This window comes from Prionailurus viverrinus, chromosome C1 (assembly GCF_022837055.1).
Source record: "Prionailurus viverrinus isolate Anna chromosome C1, UM_Priviv_1.0, whole genome shotgun sequence".
Lineage (NCBI taxonomy): Eukaryota > Metazoa > Chordata > Mammalia > Carnivora > Felidae > Prionailurus > Prionailurus viverrinus.
Window position 1 is genome coordinate 111,341,200 of NC_062568.1, and position 16,619 is coordinate 111,357,818.

General features: G+C 43.1%; 1 protein-coding gene across 7 annotated transcripts in view; it reads right to left on the reverse strand.

Annotated features, from left to right (window-relative positions):
• PDE4DIP (phosphodiesterase 4D interacting protein) overlaps nucleotides 1-16,619 on the reverse strand; it is a 220,405-nt gene that overhangs the window by 141,215 nt on the left and 62,571 nt on the right. For all 7 annotated transcript variants that reach the window (XM_047869427.1, XM_047869419.1, XM_047869420.1 and 4 more), the window contains exon 4: nucleotides 1,952-2,062. In XM_047869427.1, the coding sequence (XP_047725383.1) occupies nucleotides 1,952-2,062 (111 nt within the window). The remainder of the gene's footprint in view (nucleotides 1-1,951; nucleotides 2,063-16,619) is intronic.

Here is a 16,619-nt window from a genome sequence, read left to right on the forward strand (position 1 = left end):
AAGAAGAAGGCCATTTTAATTTAAACTTTTAGTGCTTCCCAAATAATCATAGCCAAATGAGATGAGTAATACGACAGATGGAGCACAAAAAGATTTGGTAAGAAGGGAAGGAAGGCGACACGGTAGCCTGAGAGCTCTTAAATCATGTTAGTTAAGTACCTGACGACTCTGTACTTAAGACTGGGAAAAGACAGGGCCTAGTGGCAAACAGGGTTCTCACCTCTGCATGCGACAATGTCCTGTGACTACTCCCTCACCCTGCCCCTCTAGAATCTTCTTAATCACACTTCTCCAGGAGAGGAATGGTGCCATCCCATGCCTCACCCAAAATGTTCCCTGAGACTATCTCCATTAGCCAGCGTAGAGGAGAGGGTGAGACCAAATGATTCAAGCAGTCAGTTGATTCAAGCTAAAAACAAAACAAAACAAAACAAAAAACCCTTTCCCTCAAATGATCTAAGAAACTGTCCCTTCCTTCAGCCTTGCTTGGGAGACAGTTAATGGAAAAGTGCTCCTCCCTCTGCCCAATGAACAAATTCATTCACTATTCCTATCCTGAGGCAAAGACTGCCATTCATTCTCCCTGCCTCTCCATCTCTCTGCATTACCAGCCCTTACTTGGCAATATCTTCTTTGACCTTGACCCTGGCAACTCCATGGAGAATTGCTCACTCAACAGCCACATAACAGATGAAAGGTGAGTCTGGACCAATTTCAGGAAAATTCAGGTTAAAACATGGAAATCCAGGACAGAGCAAAAACAGAACTAAATCCCTTAGAATTTAGCTGTGCACATTAATTGAATTTACCAAATAATTGGGTTTCAAAGACACCAGTTATTCCTCTGATCCAACATATTATCTGGCAACCTTCTTCTCAAGAGGATCGGGCAGGCACACACAGACAACGATAATATTTGCATACAGTCTTCTGGTGTAAACAGCTGGAGATCTAGAAGCTCTGAAAAAGTCAGAGGCAACCATCTCTAGCCAGGTCACTCAGGCCACTTCAGAGCTCGCCCAGACACTAAGGGGGCTGAGGAAACCAATACTGTGGTAACCAGTTAGGAAGCTTCATCCCAAAGCCTAGTGTCCTCTTACCAAGGTGCTGCCTCATCTCACCCCCACTTAGCCACCCCCCCCCCACCTTCCCCACCCAAATCACTCACCCATCAACCAAGACTGGGAAGCACTGTCCTCTCCCCCCCTCAGGCAAGCTGTTAGGCTGTTAGCACCCTCTTCTTCATTCTTAGGTGAACTAGTCCTAAGCCTGAAGATACCTAAAATTTGGTCTTTAAAGCTTATCTGGATAATCATCTTCCAAAACAGACAAGAATTTCTCAGGGAACAGAACCATGCTCAGCGCCTGCCCTTTGCTCCATCAACTCTCTCTCTGCCCCCACTGGGCCAGAACGAGAAGGGGCCCTTCTCTAGCTGAAGGTATGACCTGGAAACTACCTGGTGGGGCCTTGAAAAAATGCAAATTTCTAGGGGGTGCCTGGCTAGATCAATCCTAAGACCATGTGGCCCTTGGGGTCCCAAGTTTGAGCCCCATGTTGGGTGTAGAGATTATGAAAACAAACAAACTTTTAAAAATATGCACATTTCCAAGCTCCCCTTGCCTTGCGTTAGTAAATCAGAATCCCTGGGGGTGAGGCAGGGAATCTACATTTTAAACCAGCTCCCAAAGGTGATTATTCTGAATACCTCCACAGGTGTTTGAGAGCCTCTGATTTAGTCCAGCTCCCTCTCTTTACACAGAAGGAAAGTGCAAAATGGGCACAAACAAGGTGAAATGGGCTTGTCCGAGGTCACTGGGCTGGTCAGGTTCAGGCGACCGGCCCTGGGGCGTGGAACCCACCTCCCTCCCTAATTAGCAAAGCAGAAAGTAGAATGAGCCCTAGAAAGAGCCTGGGTAAGGTAGCGGTGGGTGGGCCGCCTCCTGCACTCACCCGCTTGTAGATGTCCTCCCGGCTGGCCTCATACTTCTGCTGCATGCGTTCCTCCAGGAAGTAGATGCGCAGCTTGAGGCTGAAGTTCTCCTTCTTCAGGTCATTGAGATGCTGGGACAGAGTGCGATATCCATTAGACATGGTGGGCAGCCCATGGGGAGCAGCATGCCCGATCGCCCCCTCACCCTAGGAACATAGTGCAGCTGCACCGCGGCCTGAAGCGAGCCGCCCGGACGCTGCTGAGGCTATGGCGACATGACCCCGGTGGCTGGCGCTCTCTCGGGGACCTGGGACCGGGGCTCACTGCTCTGGGTGCCGGAGCGCAGCGCACTTTCCTTTTTTACCTCTGGGAGATATTTGCGGAATCCCTGACAGAGGAACATGCTGCGTGAACTCAGACACAAGTGGTGTAACCCGACTCCCGAGCCGGGACTGGGCTGTCACCCTCCCCGAGCCTCCCAGGCCCAACTATAGGCAGTTAACGGCTTCTCAGAAAAGAGAAAATGGACCCCCAGAAGTTTCCAGGAAATGGGGAGTGGGAATACTTCAAGGTGCTGGTGGGCTTGCACAAAACAGAAGGACATGAAGGTCTGTGTGTGTGAGTGGGCACTTAAGTTTTTGGTGGTTGATTTGCACAGTAAAACCCAAAGGAGGGTGCGTGGCTGGCTCAGTTGGTACAGCATGCGACCCTTGATCTCAGGGTGTGAGTTCAAGCTCCACATTGGTTGGGAGTAGAGTTTACGAAAGTAAACAAAAAACAAACCAAAGCAGTGTGGCCAGAGTAAGCAAGCATGCTCAATAGGAAAGAGCATGTGTACATAAAATGGGGACCACATGTCAAACATCCCCTTTCTGTCAGGTGCAAATCTTAAGGAGCTATTTACTGGTGGGTTCTCCAATTTCCTTTGATGATCCAGGGCTCACTTCTAATCAGTTCCTTCCCAGTTTTCCTCCCTGGATTCTCAAGCCCTGAGGCAGTTAAATAAACAGCCTTTACAAAAACCATGGGCCTCCCACCCCACCCCACCCCCACTACAGCCACACACACCCCCCTCCTAGTTCCCTGTGGAATCATTGCAAACTGTTTACCAGTTAGACTGCCTCACAAAGAGGTGGGGTCAAAGGCTCCTTCCTCCAAGGGATGATGGAAAGAAAGGGTTGGGAGAGGGAGGGAGGCAGGCGTCAGTCTGGAGCCCAGAGATTTCAGCCAGTCACTGGTTCTTAACTCAGGCACCTGCCAAGTGGAGCCAGGCACTCATCACCAAATCCTGCTCGTAAAGCAATTTAAGATCCTTGAGTGACAGCTGCAACATTAGCAGGAAGTATTATTTATATCACATCACACGGGACGTTGAAGGTGACCGGGAGACCATCCCACAGCACAGACATGAAACCCAGGTTCTTGTGCCAGTAATACTAGGTTGAAAAAAAATTAATATTAACATCTAAAGTAAAGGCAACTAAAACCTTTATACTTAAATCAAATACTCATTTCTTCCCTCACCTACCTGCTCTTCATTCTTCTAATTCTTAATTCCTCATAATAATTCTAATCAACATTTCCTGAGGACCCACCAGATAGCATGAATGAAACAAAGATGAAGACAGTTCCAACTCTCAAAGAGCTGGGTGGCCATATACATATGGGGTGTGTTTTACACTAGAATCCTCCAATCCTGTGTGTTTTTCAAACTTTTTACGTTTTATACTGCAATCCAGTACACATACACGTATGCACACATACGTAACTGAAGTAAAAGTTTCACCAAGTAATGTTACCGTCACTATGTGTGATGTGCTCTCATATTTTCTATTCTATTTTTCTTCTGGGGAGTGACCCACTGAATTGACTTCATGACCCACGGGTATGTTTCATACTGAAATTTGAAAAACATTGCATCTAGGGGAACCCAGAAGAAAGAGTGATTAATTCACACTGGAATGATGAGAAAAAGCTACACTAAGAGTTGCAGTTGCACTGTCCTTTGAAAGATAGAAAAAGTTTGAGTGAATAAAGTGGCCTCAGGAGGGCATAATAAGAACTGAACATTCTCTCTAATAAATGTGGGTTATAAGTAGGCAAAACGTTTCTTACCATTGACTGTATCTTAAGACAAAATATTCGTTTCTAAAAAGTGTACACATTTAAAATTCATTTAGCTATTTTCATTAAATCCATGCTTTGAGAATAAATGAGTGTCATTCAGGCTTAGAGACCGAGAAGAAGAGGGAAATCTAAATAAAAACTCAGAAGATCCTTTTCTGGTCTGACCTGTTACTAAATAGCTGTATGACCTTGGAAATTCACTTCTCCAGAGGCCTAAGTGTCCTCATTTGTAAAATGAAGTGGTTGGAAAGTAGGTGGTTTTTAAGACCCTTTTCTGGTCTAAGCTCCTAGAGGAATAACCTACTTACAATCTACTTATTATCTACCTACTACCATTTTGCACAGGGGGAACAGGCTGTCAGATTCTAGATTAGTGTTTAATCGTGATTTTGATGTCTCCTTAGATTCTTTTATCACATAAGATAATTTAATAAAAGTTTTAAGGAGCACCTGGGTGGCTCAGTCGGTTAAGCATCTGACTTTGGCTCAGGTCATGATCTCATTGCTTGTCAGTTAGAGCCCTTGCATGGGGCTCTGTGCTGACAGCTCAGAGCCTGGAGCCTGCTTCAGATTCTGTGTCTCCCTCTCTCTGCCCCTCCCCCACTTGTGCTCTGGCTCTCTCAAAAATAAATAAACATTAAAAATATTTTAAAAATAGGGGTGCCTGGGTGGCTCAGTCGGTTAAGCGTCCTACTTCAACTCAGGTCATGATCTCACAGTTTGTGGGTTCGAGCCCCGTGTTGGGGTCTGTGCTGACAGCTCAGAGCCTAAATCCTACTTCGGATTCTGTGTCTTCTCTCTCTGATCCTCCCCAACTCGCACTGTCTCTCTGTCTCTCCCTCAAAAATAAAGAATAAATTTTTTTTTAATATTTAAAAAATAAATAAACAAGTTTTATGAAGGGGCACCTGGGTGGCTCGCTTGGTTAAGCGTCCAACTCTTGATCTCAGCTCAGGTCTTGATCTCAGGGTCTTGAGTTCAAGCCCTACACTGGGCTCCATGCTGGGAATGGAGCCTACTTAAGAAAAAAAAAGTTTTATGGAAAGTAAGGTTCCATATGAATGCAGGGTATTCTTACCCAACCTGGATGTTTCTTTCTGCACATTTTTTTATATATAATTTATTGTCAAATTGGTTTCCATACAACACCCAGTGCTCATCCCAACAGATGCCCTCCTCAATGTCCATCACCCACTTTCCCCTCTCCCCCACCCCCCATCAACCCTCAGTTTGTTCTCAGTATTCAAGAGTCTCTTATGGTTTGCCTCCTTCCCTCTCTGTAACTTATTTTTCCCCCTCCCCTTCCTCCTGGTCTTCTGTTAAGTTTCTCAGGATCCACATAAGAGTGAAAACATAGGATATCTGTCTTTCTCTGACTAACTTATTTCACTTAGCATAATACTCTCCAGTGTCATCCACGTTGCTGCAAATGGCAGGATTTCATTCTTTCTCATTGCCAAGTAGTATTCCATTGTATATATAAACCACATCTTCTTTATCCATTCGTCAGTTGATGGACATTTAGGCTCTTTACATAATTTGGCTATTATTGAAAGTGCTGCTATAAACATTGGGGTGCAAGTGCCCCTATGCATCAGCACTCCTGTATCCCTTGGGTAAATTCCTAGCAGCGCTATTGCTGGATCATAGGGTAGATCTATTTTTAATTTTTTGAGGAACCTCCACACTGTTTTCCAGAGCGGCTGCACCAGTTTGCATTCCCACCAACAGTGCAAGAGGGTTCCCGTTTCTCCACATCCTCGCCAGCATCTATAGTCTCCTGATTTGTTTTTTTAGTCACTCTGTCATGAGATGGTCTCTCAGTGTGGTTTTGATTTGTATTTCCTTGATGAGGAGTGACATTGAGCATCTTTTCATGTGCCTATTGGCCATCTGGATGTCTTCTTTAGAAAAGTGTCTATTCATGTCCTCTGCCCATTTCTTCATTGGACTATTTGTTTTTCGGGTGTGGAGTTTAGTGAGTTCTTTACAGATGTTAAATACTAGCCCTTTATCCAATATGTCATTTGCAAATCTTTTTCCCATTCCCTTGGATGCCTTTTAGTTTCGTTGATTATATCCTTTGCAGTGCAAAAGCATTTTATCTTGATGAGGTCCCAATAGTTCATTTTTGCTTTTAATTCCCTTGCCTTTGGAGATGCGTCAAGTAAGAAATTGCTGCGGCTGAAGTCAGAGGGTTTTTTTCCTGATTTCTCCTCTAGGGTTTTGATGGTTTCCTGTCTCACATTCAGGTCCTTCATCCATTTGGAGTTTATTTTTGTGAATGGTGTAAGAAAGTGGTCTAGTTTCATTCTTCTGCATGTTGCTGTCCAGTTCTCCCAGCACCATTTGTTAAAGTGACTGTCTTTTTTTTCCATTGGATATTCTTTCCTGCTTTGTCAAAGATTAGTTGGCCATACATTTGTGGGTACAATTCTGGAGTCTCTATTCTATTCCAGTGGTCTATGTGTCTGTTTTTGTGCCATCTTTCTGCACATTAATGCGTGTTTTCTCTTATACCCAGTGATACTTTGCTTTTCTATCTCTCTGGCCCTTATTCTGTTTCTTCCCCCCCACCCCCAGGTCCTTAAAGTAAGTGCCTAAACAATGGTTAGTTCTCCCCCTTCTGATTGTGTTCTCTTCATACTTTCTCCCTCAGAGATATTATCCACTTTTAGGGATATTGCTGTTGTCTCCCAAACAACCCCCAAACCTTCCCTAAGTTCTCTCCCCCAAGATCTAGCCCTACACATCCAGCTCTTTGCTCAACTTGAATGCTCCATTCTCACAGCAGACCTCAGAGCAAAGACTTTTGCAACAGTGTGTCATGTCTGCCAGACTTCACTACAGCCATCTGTTCTCCATATTATAGTCAAAGTAATGTTTTCAAAGCTCAAATCTTATCCTGACATCTCCCTTACTTAAAGCCCTTCACAGGCATCCCATCACTCTTAGAATAAAGGAAAACGCTATCACATCCCCTCAAGAAACCCTGACTCCTTTTTCAAGTCCTAGTTCTGATCTCACCCAAACAAAAGCCTTCCCTGCTACCCCAGCCTGGAAAGAGGTCTCCCTCTTTGAACTCCTAAGGCAAACATCAATATTTGCAAGTGTTCATATGGTGCCTCATGACATTGCTTGTCTGTGGTCTTCAAGGGTTATTTACATCTTTTAGGGCTCTTTAACTTTTCCCGTGTTTGTGTCTCTCCGACTAGTCTGTGAGCTGCCCAAGGGAAGGCCAAGGACTCACTCGTCGTTCTCTATTCCTTCAGCTCCCACAACAGCCAAGCAGAGCTCCCCAGGAACATTCAGCCCACTGTGCAGTCACAGCCCGCTTACAATCACCTTGACCACACTAGAGTGTTTCGAGGGCTGAAAAGGCATATTTGGTATCTGTGCTCTGTCACTGCACAGTATTTAGGAAGCAGCCCCTAAATATTTGTTGAATTAATGAATAGATAAGTATTCCATATGTATTTTATTTCTTGCTGATTTGATTTGTTAGTTAGGGCCTAGCCTGCTGTTATTATTCTCACAATTTTCCAATAATATAGAAATGTGTGTTTTAATAGCTCCAAAGAAACTACATTTGCTAGGTTACTGTAGAAAAAGTTTATATGCCCATCTAGACCTTCTTCCTGAACTCCAATCTGTGTCTAACTTCCTAGTAGAAATGGCCACTCGAATAGAGAGAGACCTGTCATACTTGCGGCATCTGAACCTGAACTCCTGATCTTTCCTAGCAGACACGTTTCTTCCCCAGTGGATCCCATTTCGATTTGTAACAGTTGTTTTGGGCCAAAACCTTTTGAGTTCTTCTGGTCTCTTCTCTCTCATACACATCATCTCATCTGTCTGTAAATCTTATTATCTCTACTTTATATCTGTTTATAAAGTACCACTGCACTGGACCTCTACCATTCTGGCCCAAGATACTGTGATTGATGTCTCCCCTAAATTATTTAAAGAGCCCCCTTAACTGGTCTCTCTGCTCCCACTCTTGCTCCCCTATTCTATTCTTAACAGAGCAGCCACAGTGACCCTTGAAAGTACAACAGATTACTCCTCTGCTGGAAACCCCACTGGTTTTCCCACAAATTCAGAGTGAAATGCTATCTGTCGTTAGGCCATAGGCCCAAGGCACTATGGAACCTGGAGCCTGGATCCTTGCCCTGTCTTCCTTTTTCCTACGACTCTCCCCCTACACACTTTGCTCCAGGCATCCTCTCTTTGCTGTTTCTCAAAAACAGCAAGCACCTTCCTTCCTCAGGGCCTTGGGGCTTGTTGATGCTTCTATATGGTACACTCCTTCTCTGTCTCTAGAGACCTGATTGTCTTCCTCACCTTCTTTGTGTCTTTGATCAAATATCACTTCAAGGAATTGACCACCCTATTTATGTTTGTTTATTTTTATTTTTAATGTTAATTTTTTTTTTGAGAGAGAGCACAACTGATGGGGGAGGGGGGGGAGAGAGAGAGAGAGAGATGGAAAAGAGGGACTCACCCGAAGTGGGGCTCAAGTTCACCCGATGTGAGACTCAACTCATGAACCATGAGATCATGACCTGAGCCGAAATCAGATGCTTAATAACTGAGCCACCCAGGAGCTCTTTATTATTTTATTTTATTTTTATTCACTTTGAGAGAGAGCGCGCGCGTGAATGGGGGAGGGACACAGAGAGAGAATCTCAAGCAGGCTCCACACTGCCAGGGCAGAACCGGATGCGGGGCTCACACCCACAAACTGTGACATCATGACCTGAGCCAAAGTCACATGCTTGACCCACTGAGCCACCCAGGTGCCCCTGACCACCCCCTCTGTAACTCTTCCGGGGTGCCAGGGTGACTCAGTCGGTTAAGCGTCTGACTCTTGGTTTCAGCTCAGGTCATGATCTCACAGTTTGTGAGTTTGAGCCTCACGTGGATCCCTACATCAGGCTCCATGCTAACAGCTCAGAGCCTGCTTAGGATCCTCTCCTTCTCTCTCTGCCCCTCCCCTGCTTGCACACACACTCTCTCTCTCAAAATGAATAAACGTAAAAAAAAAAAAAAAAAAAGAAGTATAACTCTCCCTAGGCCTCACCCCTGCACTCCTTTCACTGTTTATTAATCCATACACTTTCATTGCTTAAAATATTATATTTGGGGGCGCCTGGGTGGCGCAGTCGGTTAAGTGTCCGACTTCAGCCAGGTCACGATCTCGCGGTCCAGGAGTTCGAGCCCCGCGTCGGGCTCTGGGCTGATGGCTCAGAGCCTGGAGCCTGTTTCCGATTCTGTGTCTCCCTCTCTCTCTGCCCCTCCCCTGTTCATGCTCTGTCTCTCTCTGTTGCAAAAATAAATAAACGTTGAAAAAAAAATTAAAAAAAAATTTATAAAAAAAAATATTATATTTGTTTATTTTGTTTCTTGTCTCTGCCCATTAGTATGTAGACCCCATAAGATAAGCAGGATTTTTTCCCGTTTTTTTTCACTGCTATATCACCAGTTCCAAGAACAGAAGCTAGTATACAACAGGTGTGCAACAAATATTTGTTGAATAAAAGAACTGATGAATAATTAACCTGCTCACTTTGACCTCTCTGGATTTCATTCTAACAGAACTCAATCTGTATATAAGATTACACAGTTGTTTCAGGATGAAGAGCTTATCTAAAGGCATTCTTCTTCCAGATTGCCCATTTTATTGGCATATAATTGCTCATAATATTCTCTTATTATTGTTTTTATTTCTGCTGTGTTGGCTGTGATCTCTCATCTTTCATTCCTGATATTATTTATTTGGGTCCTTTCCTTTTTCTTTTTGATCAAACTCGCTAGTGGTTTATCAATTTTGCTAATTGAACCAGCTTCTGGTTTCATTGATCTGTTCTACTGTTTTTTGATTTCAATAGCATTAATTTCTGCTCTAATCTTTATTATTTCCTGTCTTCTGCTCTAAAGGCATTCTTCTTTATAAAACGTTATTTTATAATTAAAACAAACTTGTCTAACAAACTAACTTCAATGTACAAGGCAGATTCCGAACTTTGAGTAAGAATTCTAAACAAACAGGGAATATGGGGTGCCTGGGTGGCTCAGTCGGTTAAGTGTCCGACTGTGGCTCAGGTCAAGATCTCACAGTTTGTGAGTTTGAGCCCCAAATCAGGCTCTGTCCTTCGGATTCTGTGTCTGTCTCCCTCCCTCCCTCCCTCCCTCCCTCTCTCTTTCTCTCTCTCTGCCCCTCCCCTGCTCATTCTCTGTCTCTGTCTCTGTCTCTCTCTCTCAAAAATAAACACTAAAAAAATTTTTTTAAAAAAATAATAAACCAACAGGGAATAATATGTGACAAATTACTATCAAAGGACAATATGAACTGTACAAATAATAGAAACTGTAGAAAATAGGAAAGAGAAGCTGTCAGAGAAGGTTCCACAGAGAACTGGCATTTCAGCTCTCCTGAAGGGGTGAACTGGGTTTGGCGAGGCTCGGGGAGAGCATGAGGCAATCCAGGCAGGTAGAAGACAGGTACAGGTGCAGAGGGCCCTCCTGGTCTGAACACACCATCCGTGATGGGAGAGACAGGATGGCAAGGACAGAGACACTGCAGGAAGATCTTAAAAGTCAGGGTGAGGGTCCTGGCTGTGTTCCTCCAGGCAGGCAGATCCTGGCTCCCCATCTGCACAAGGAGCGAAGAAAAGAGCAAGGAAAGAAGGCCTGCAGCTGCGCACTAGGGAGATGGTTTTGTTGCTGTGTTTTGTTTTACTTGTTCAGGTTTTGTAGCTTTGACAAACAAACAGAATGCATAACCCTGGGCCGCACACTAAACGTCCGAAATCAGGCCTTCTGTGGGCAGGTCCTAGATCTATAGGTTTTTATAAACTCTGCATTGCTGGGGAAATAAAGAAAATGATGCTGAGGGTTCCTGAGCAAGAGACAGACGTCTATCTTTGTTCTTCCTTCTTTTACACAGAACATAGAAAATCTTTACTGTTCTCTCAAAATATTTTTTCCCCTCACACATTAATGGCTCTCCCCTGTTCTTTCTTTAATTTCTTCTTCCCGCTGCTTAACGTATTAGTTCAGACTGGAAATAAGACTTTAATAAGGACTCAGTCAATGCCGACAATAGCAGGATTACAACCCAGCTGTTGTATGTCATGCCCCATTAACATTAGCAACTGTCAAGTCGGCCTTGGAAAAAAACTCAGCTTCACGTTTGCTTAATCATCTTCAGACCCCCCAGATTGCTCTCATAATGGAAATGCTTGAAAACATATTAATTTCTCCCCTAAAAATAAAGTTCCACTCCACTGAAAATGACTAATCATCTTAATTGACATTCTTTTCAAATATAACTTCTGCAACTTAAGCTCTATTAATTTGATATCTATGATAATTCATGTCTACATGTCATGAAAATAAAATTATTCTCAAGCAACTTAGGTAAACAGAGGAATAGGAGAGTAGCGTTTTAAGTAACCCTTGACATCTTACCCATGAATAAATAGGCAATAAATATTATCACTATTGTGCATATTTATCCAGGCAGGATAGCATGCCATTATGGAAAGAGCAATAGCTTTGGAACCAAAGAGAACTAGGTTCAAATCCCAGCTCTGCTATTTTCTAATTGTGTGATTTTGGGAAAGATACTTACTAGTAATTCAGTGTAGGAAAGGAGACTCTGGGACCTGGGTAGGTTGCTAAGAGGGTTACCACTGTATCTGTATGCTAAGTTTTTTTTAAGTTTATTATGTTTTGAGAGAGACAGCGCTCACACATGCACATGAGTTCGGGGCAGTGACAGAAAGAGAGAAAAGGAGAGGATCCCAAGCAGACTCTGTGCCATCAGCATGGAGTCCCACGCAGGGCTTGAACTCACAAACCCATGAGATCATGACCTGATCCCAAATCAAGATTTGGACGCTTAGCCAACTGGGCCACTCAGGCACACCTAACTTTTGTTTTTTAATCTGAGGCAAAGAGAATGAAAATAATATCGGTTAAAGTTTAGGTATTAGGTACAAGGACAAGTATTTTATTGTTCTTTGTATGTTCCTATTGTGTAAAATAGGTCATAATTTTTAAAAACTACTTCAAAGGGAATGAAACTAGGAATTACAGGGAGGCAGCTATGAATTAGATAGGAGGATAAATTCTCTAGTAGAGTTGGATGTAATGAACTCTTACCACACTCCATCCATTTATTTATACATCAAATATTTACTGAGAACTTACATTATGAGGGACAGTATATTTCCTGTCACAAAAGGGACTTGGCTGAGGCTAAAAGACCACTTGTCAGGGATTTTGTTAAGTCTTCACACATCACCTCTAGTGACCTCTGGAGGATCCTCACCTATCCTGAGATTCCACGTGCAAAGCACACTTTCTCATAGAAACAATACTACCAAAGGTAGCATTAGTGAGAAAGCTAAAACTTTTTGAAGAAATCTCAGCGCACACCACCAGCTCTCTGATAGTAGAGCCCTAGAAGGTGGTGAGAGTCGACCTGTTCTGGCAGAGCTCCAGCTGCCTTCACAGGAAGGTGAGGAGGAGATTAATGAGCACGAAGGACGCCATATTTCCAAGACAAAACCAGCAATGATGATTGGAACCCAACGATGATCGCCAGTAGATTATTTAACCTATAACTTTTCTAACTGTCATATTTTCAAAACAGCCCTATGGGAAGGGCATACAAATGGTTGGAGAGTATTTGCTGCTTTTTAACATCCAGTGGAATCCAACCCAGGAGCCCAACTTGGAGGATAGGGGTAGACACGAAGAGATGGGGCAGGGAGAAGAAAGAGGATGGATTTTTTCACATATAAATATTTTTGTGTATAATACATCTATGTACCTGGAAGTTCCTATGCTTTTCTGACAAAATCTAAGCTGAAGAAATACAAAAGTTGAATTTCCTCGATGTGTATTACAAAACTAATTGGATACAATTATGCTGCCTTCATGACGATCACCTGCATAGAATTTGACAATGTACAAAGGACTTCCATGTATAGTATTTCATTTTGTCTTGTGAAGTAAGAAGATTAGATGCTATTATCTCCTTTCAGGAGGTATCAGGAAATCTCACTGTACTATCAGGACAGTGAGACATTGAGAAGTTAGCTGACTTGCTCATCTAGAAAGTAGAGAAGCACAGACTACTGCTCCCAACAGTCTGATCCACACTGTATACTCAACAGGGCCTTAACTGTGACACTAGATGACCCCTGTGAACTTGGGATTCCCTCGTGACTGATAAAGTACTTCCCCTTCTACCTCACATCCCTGCATCTTTTAAAAAAGTATCCCTCACTGTACACCGGTCAGAATGGCTAAAATTAACTCGGGAAACAACAGATGTTGGCGAGGATGTGGAGAAAGGGGAACCCTTTTGCGCTGCTGGTGGAAATGCAAACTGGTGCAGCCACTATGGAAAACAGTGTGGAGATGCCTCGAAAAATTAAAAATAGAACTGCCCTACAACCCAGCAATTGCACTACTAGGTATTTATCCAAGGGATACAAAAATGCTGATTCGAAGGGGCACATGCACCCCCATGTTTATAGCAGCACTATCAACAATAGCAAAGTTATGGAAAGAGCCCATGAATGGATTAAGAAGATGTGATACACACACACACACACGCATGTGTATGCGCGCACAAATGCGCACACGCACACACTAGAATACTACTTGGAGACGAAAAGGGATGAAATTGTTCAGTTTGCAACAATGTGGATAGAACTAGAGAGTATTATGCTGAGAGAAATAAGTCCATCAGAGAAAGACAGATATCATATGATACCACTCATTTGTGGAATTTGAGAAACTTAACATGATGAACATACAGGAAGGGAGGGAAAAATAAGATAAAAACAGAGAGGGAGGCAAACCATAACAGACTCTTAAATACAGAGGACAAACTGAGGGTTGATGAGGGTGGGGGAAGTGCGTGATAGGTATTAAAGAGAGCACTTATTGGGATGAGCACTGGGTGTTACATGTAAGTAATGAATCACTGGGTTCTACTCCTGAAGCCAAGACTACATTTTATGTTAACTAATGAGAATAAAAAAAAGAAAGAAAGAAAAAGCTATCCTTCACCGTAAATAATCTTCCATGTGACCCTGGAGGATCTGACCACCTGAACTTATATAAAACATAGTTTTCCCCATTTTCAAGATGAATACACCAAATCATTAGGACTCAAAGGGTAGTAAACACAGAATTACCATATGACCCAGCAATTCCACTCCTAGTTATAATCCCAAGAAATGTGTGGACACAAAGTCTTGTATACAAATGTTCATAGAAGCATTATTAATAATAGCTAACAAATAGAAACATCTCAAACCTCCATCAACTGATGAATGGATACAAAGTTTAGGATATCCATACAACAGAATATATATATTTTTAACGTTTATTTATTATTGAGAGACAGACACAGAGCGTGAGCAGAGCAGGGGCAGAAAGAGAGGGAGACACAAAATCTGAAGCAGGCTTCAGGCTCTGAGCTGTCAGCACGAAGCCTGATGTGGGGCTCAAACCCATGAACTGTGAGATCATGACCTGAGCTGAAGTCAGTTGCCCAACCAACTGAGCCACCCAGGCACCTCACACAACAGAATATTTTTCATCCATAAGAAGGAATGAAATACTGATACCTCGTACAACATGGATGAACTTTCGAAACATTGTACTAATGTGAAAGACGCCAAACAGAAAGTCACAGATTGTATGACTCTTTATATGACATGTTCAGGAAAGGCAAATAGAGAAAGTGGATGAATGGTTTCCAGGGGCTGCAGAGAGAGGGAATGGGGAGTGACTGCAAATAGGTATGAGGTTTTGGGGGGGGGGGATGAAAATGTGGTGTAACTAGGTAATGGTAATTGTTGCACAACTTGGCAAATATACTAAAACTATACTAAAGCTATGGAATTGTACAGTTTAAAAGGGTGAATTTCATTGTGTGTACATTAAATCTGAGTAAAGCTGTTACTTAAAAAAGAAGAAAAAAGAAACCCAGGCTGGGAGAGGTAACTTGCTCGGTCCTTTGCCTTTCACAAAGGATTTTCATTGATAAAGATTCAAAGTCCAATTCAATTCAATTCAGTAAAAAGCAAATAGTTTAGAACTGATCATTTCTAGGGGCACCTGGGTGGCTAGTCAGTTGAGCGTCTGACTTTGGCTCAGGTCACGATCTTGCGGTTCATGAGTTTGAGCCCTGCTCTCTACTGACAGCTCAAAGCCTGGAGCCTGCTTCATATTCTGTCTCCCTCTCTCTGCCCCTCCCCCACTCATGCTCTCGCTCAAAAATAAGTAAATATTTTTTTAAAAAGCCCTGATCATTTCTTTTTTTTAAAAAATTTTTTTAATGTTTATTTATTTTTGAGACAGAGAGAGAGCATGAATGGGGGAGGGGCAGAGAGAGAGGGAGACACAGAATTGGAAGCAGGCTCCAGGCTCCGAGCCATCAGCCCAGAGTCCTACGTGGGGCTCGAACTCACGGACCATGAGATCGTGACCTGAGCCGAAGTCAGACGCTCAACCGACTGAGCCACCCAGGCGCCCCTATTTCTAAATGTTCTATATGTTAATCCTGCTTAGATTATGGGGCCTTAACATGAAGGCTAGAGGAAGTATCCTCCAAGTAGCCCTATCAAAAACTCACAGGTTACTATGTTTTATCAAGTTACAGTTTTGTTAACAATCCTTACATAAAACAGAAAGGAAACAGAGTCCACTCTGTATTTTGACACTGGAAAAACATACACATTAGGCCATCCTGAAGAACACACATAACTTTTACACACCATTTTAGCAAGGAAAATGTCAATCAAAGTCAGTCAACTTCCCCCCACCCCACCCCCCACTCATCGGCTTTCACTTTCACTTCCACACAGGGGTTCCAACCAGGCTTCCAGAAGCTGATTGTTGATGCCTGCCTCAGAAAGGAGACTGCAAATGCTACACTTTGCTTTTTTTTTTTTTTTTTTCCTTTTGGGTTCCACAATAACCAAATCTCCCTTCTGAAACTGTTTCTAAAATTTCAACAGAATTCCTGAAATTTGAGAGTCTTTTAAATGATAAAATATTAATAATATCATTCCATTTTCTCCCCCAAAACTCAGAAGCATACCGACACCCATTCTCCACACAGCCTTTTCTTGTTATAACTGTCTTCATGACGAGAGAGTGAACAACAGAGTTACTACATCAGGTTGACTAAACCCTATCTTTGGCAGCCGTCGTTATGCCAATAAAGGATAGGGATTCAGATGATGTTCCTGCAGCCTTCCCCCACCATAGACACACACCCACACCACGCCCGATCCTGGCATAACAAGATGTCACCGTCACCGTCACATTAGAGCACTGTGAACTATATAAAACCAAAACAAAACAAATAACAACTTCCCTGGACACCAAAAATAAACAGGCCAGCCAGAAATAGCGCTGTCAGAGAAAGTTAAATGAACTCCAAGGCAGAAAGGACGGCTGAACTGTACTGATACTCAGAGATCTCAAGGACCCTGAGGCTCCAGACTAGCTTCTCCATCCATCTGG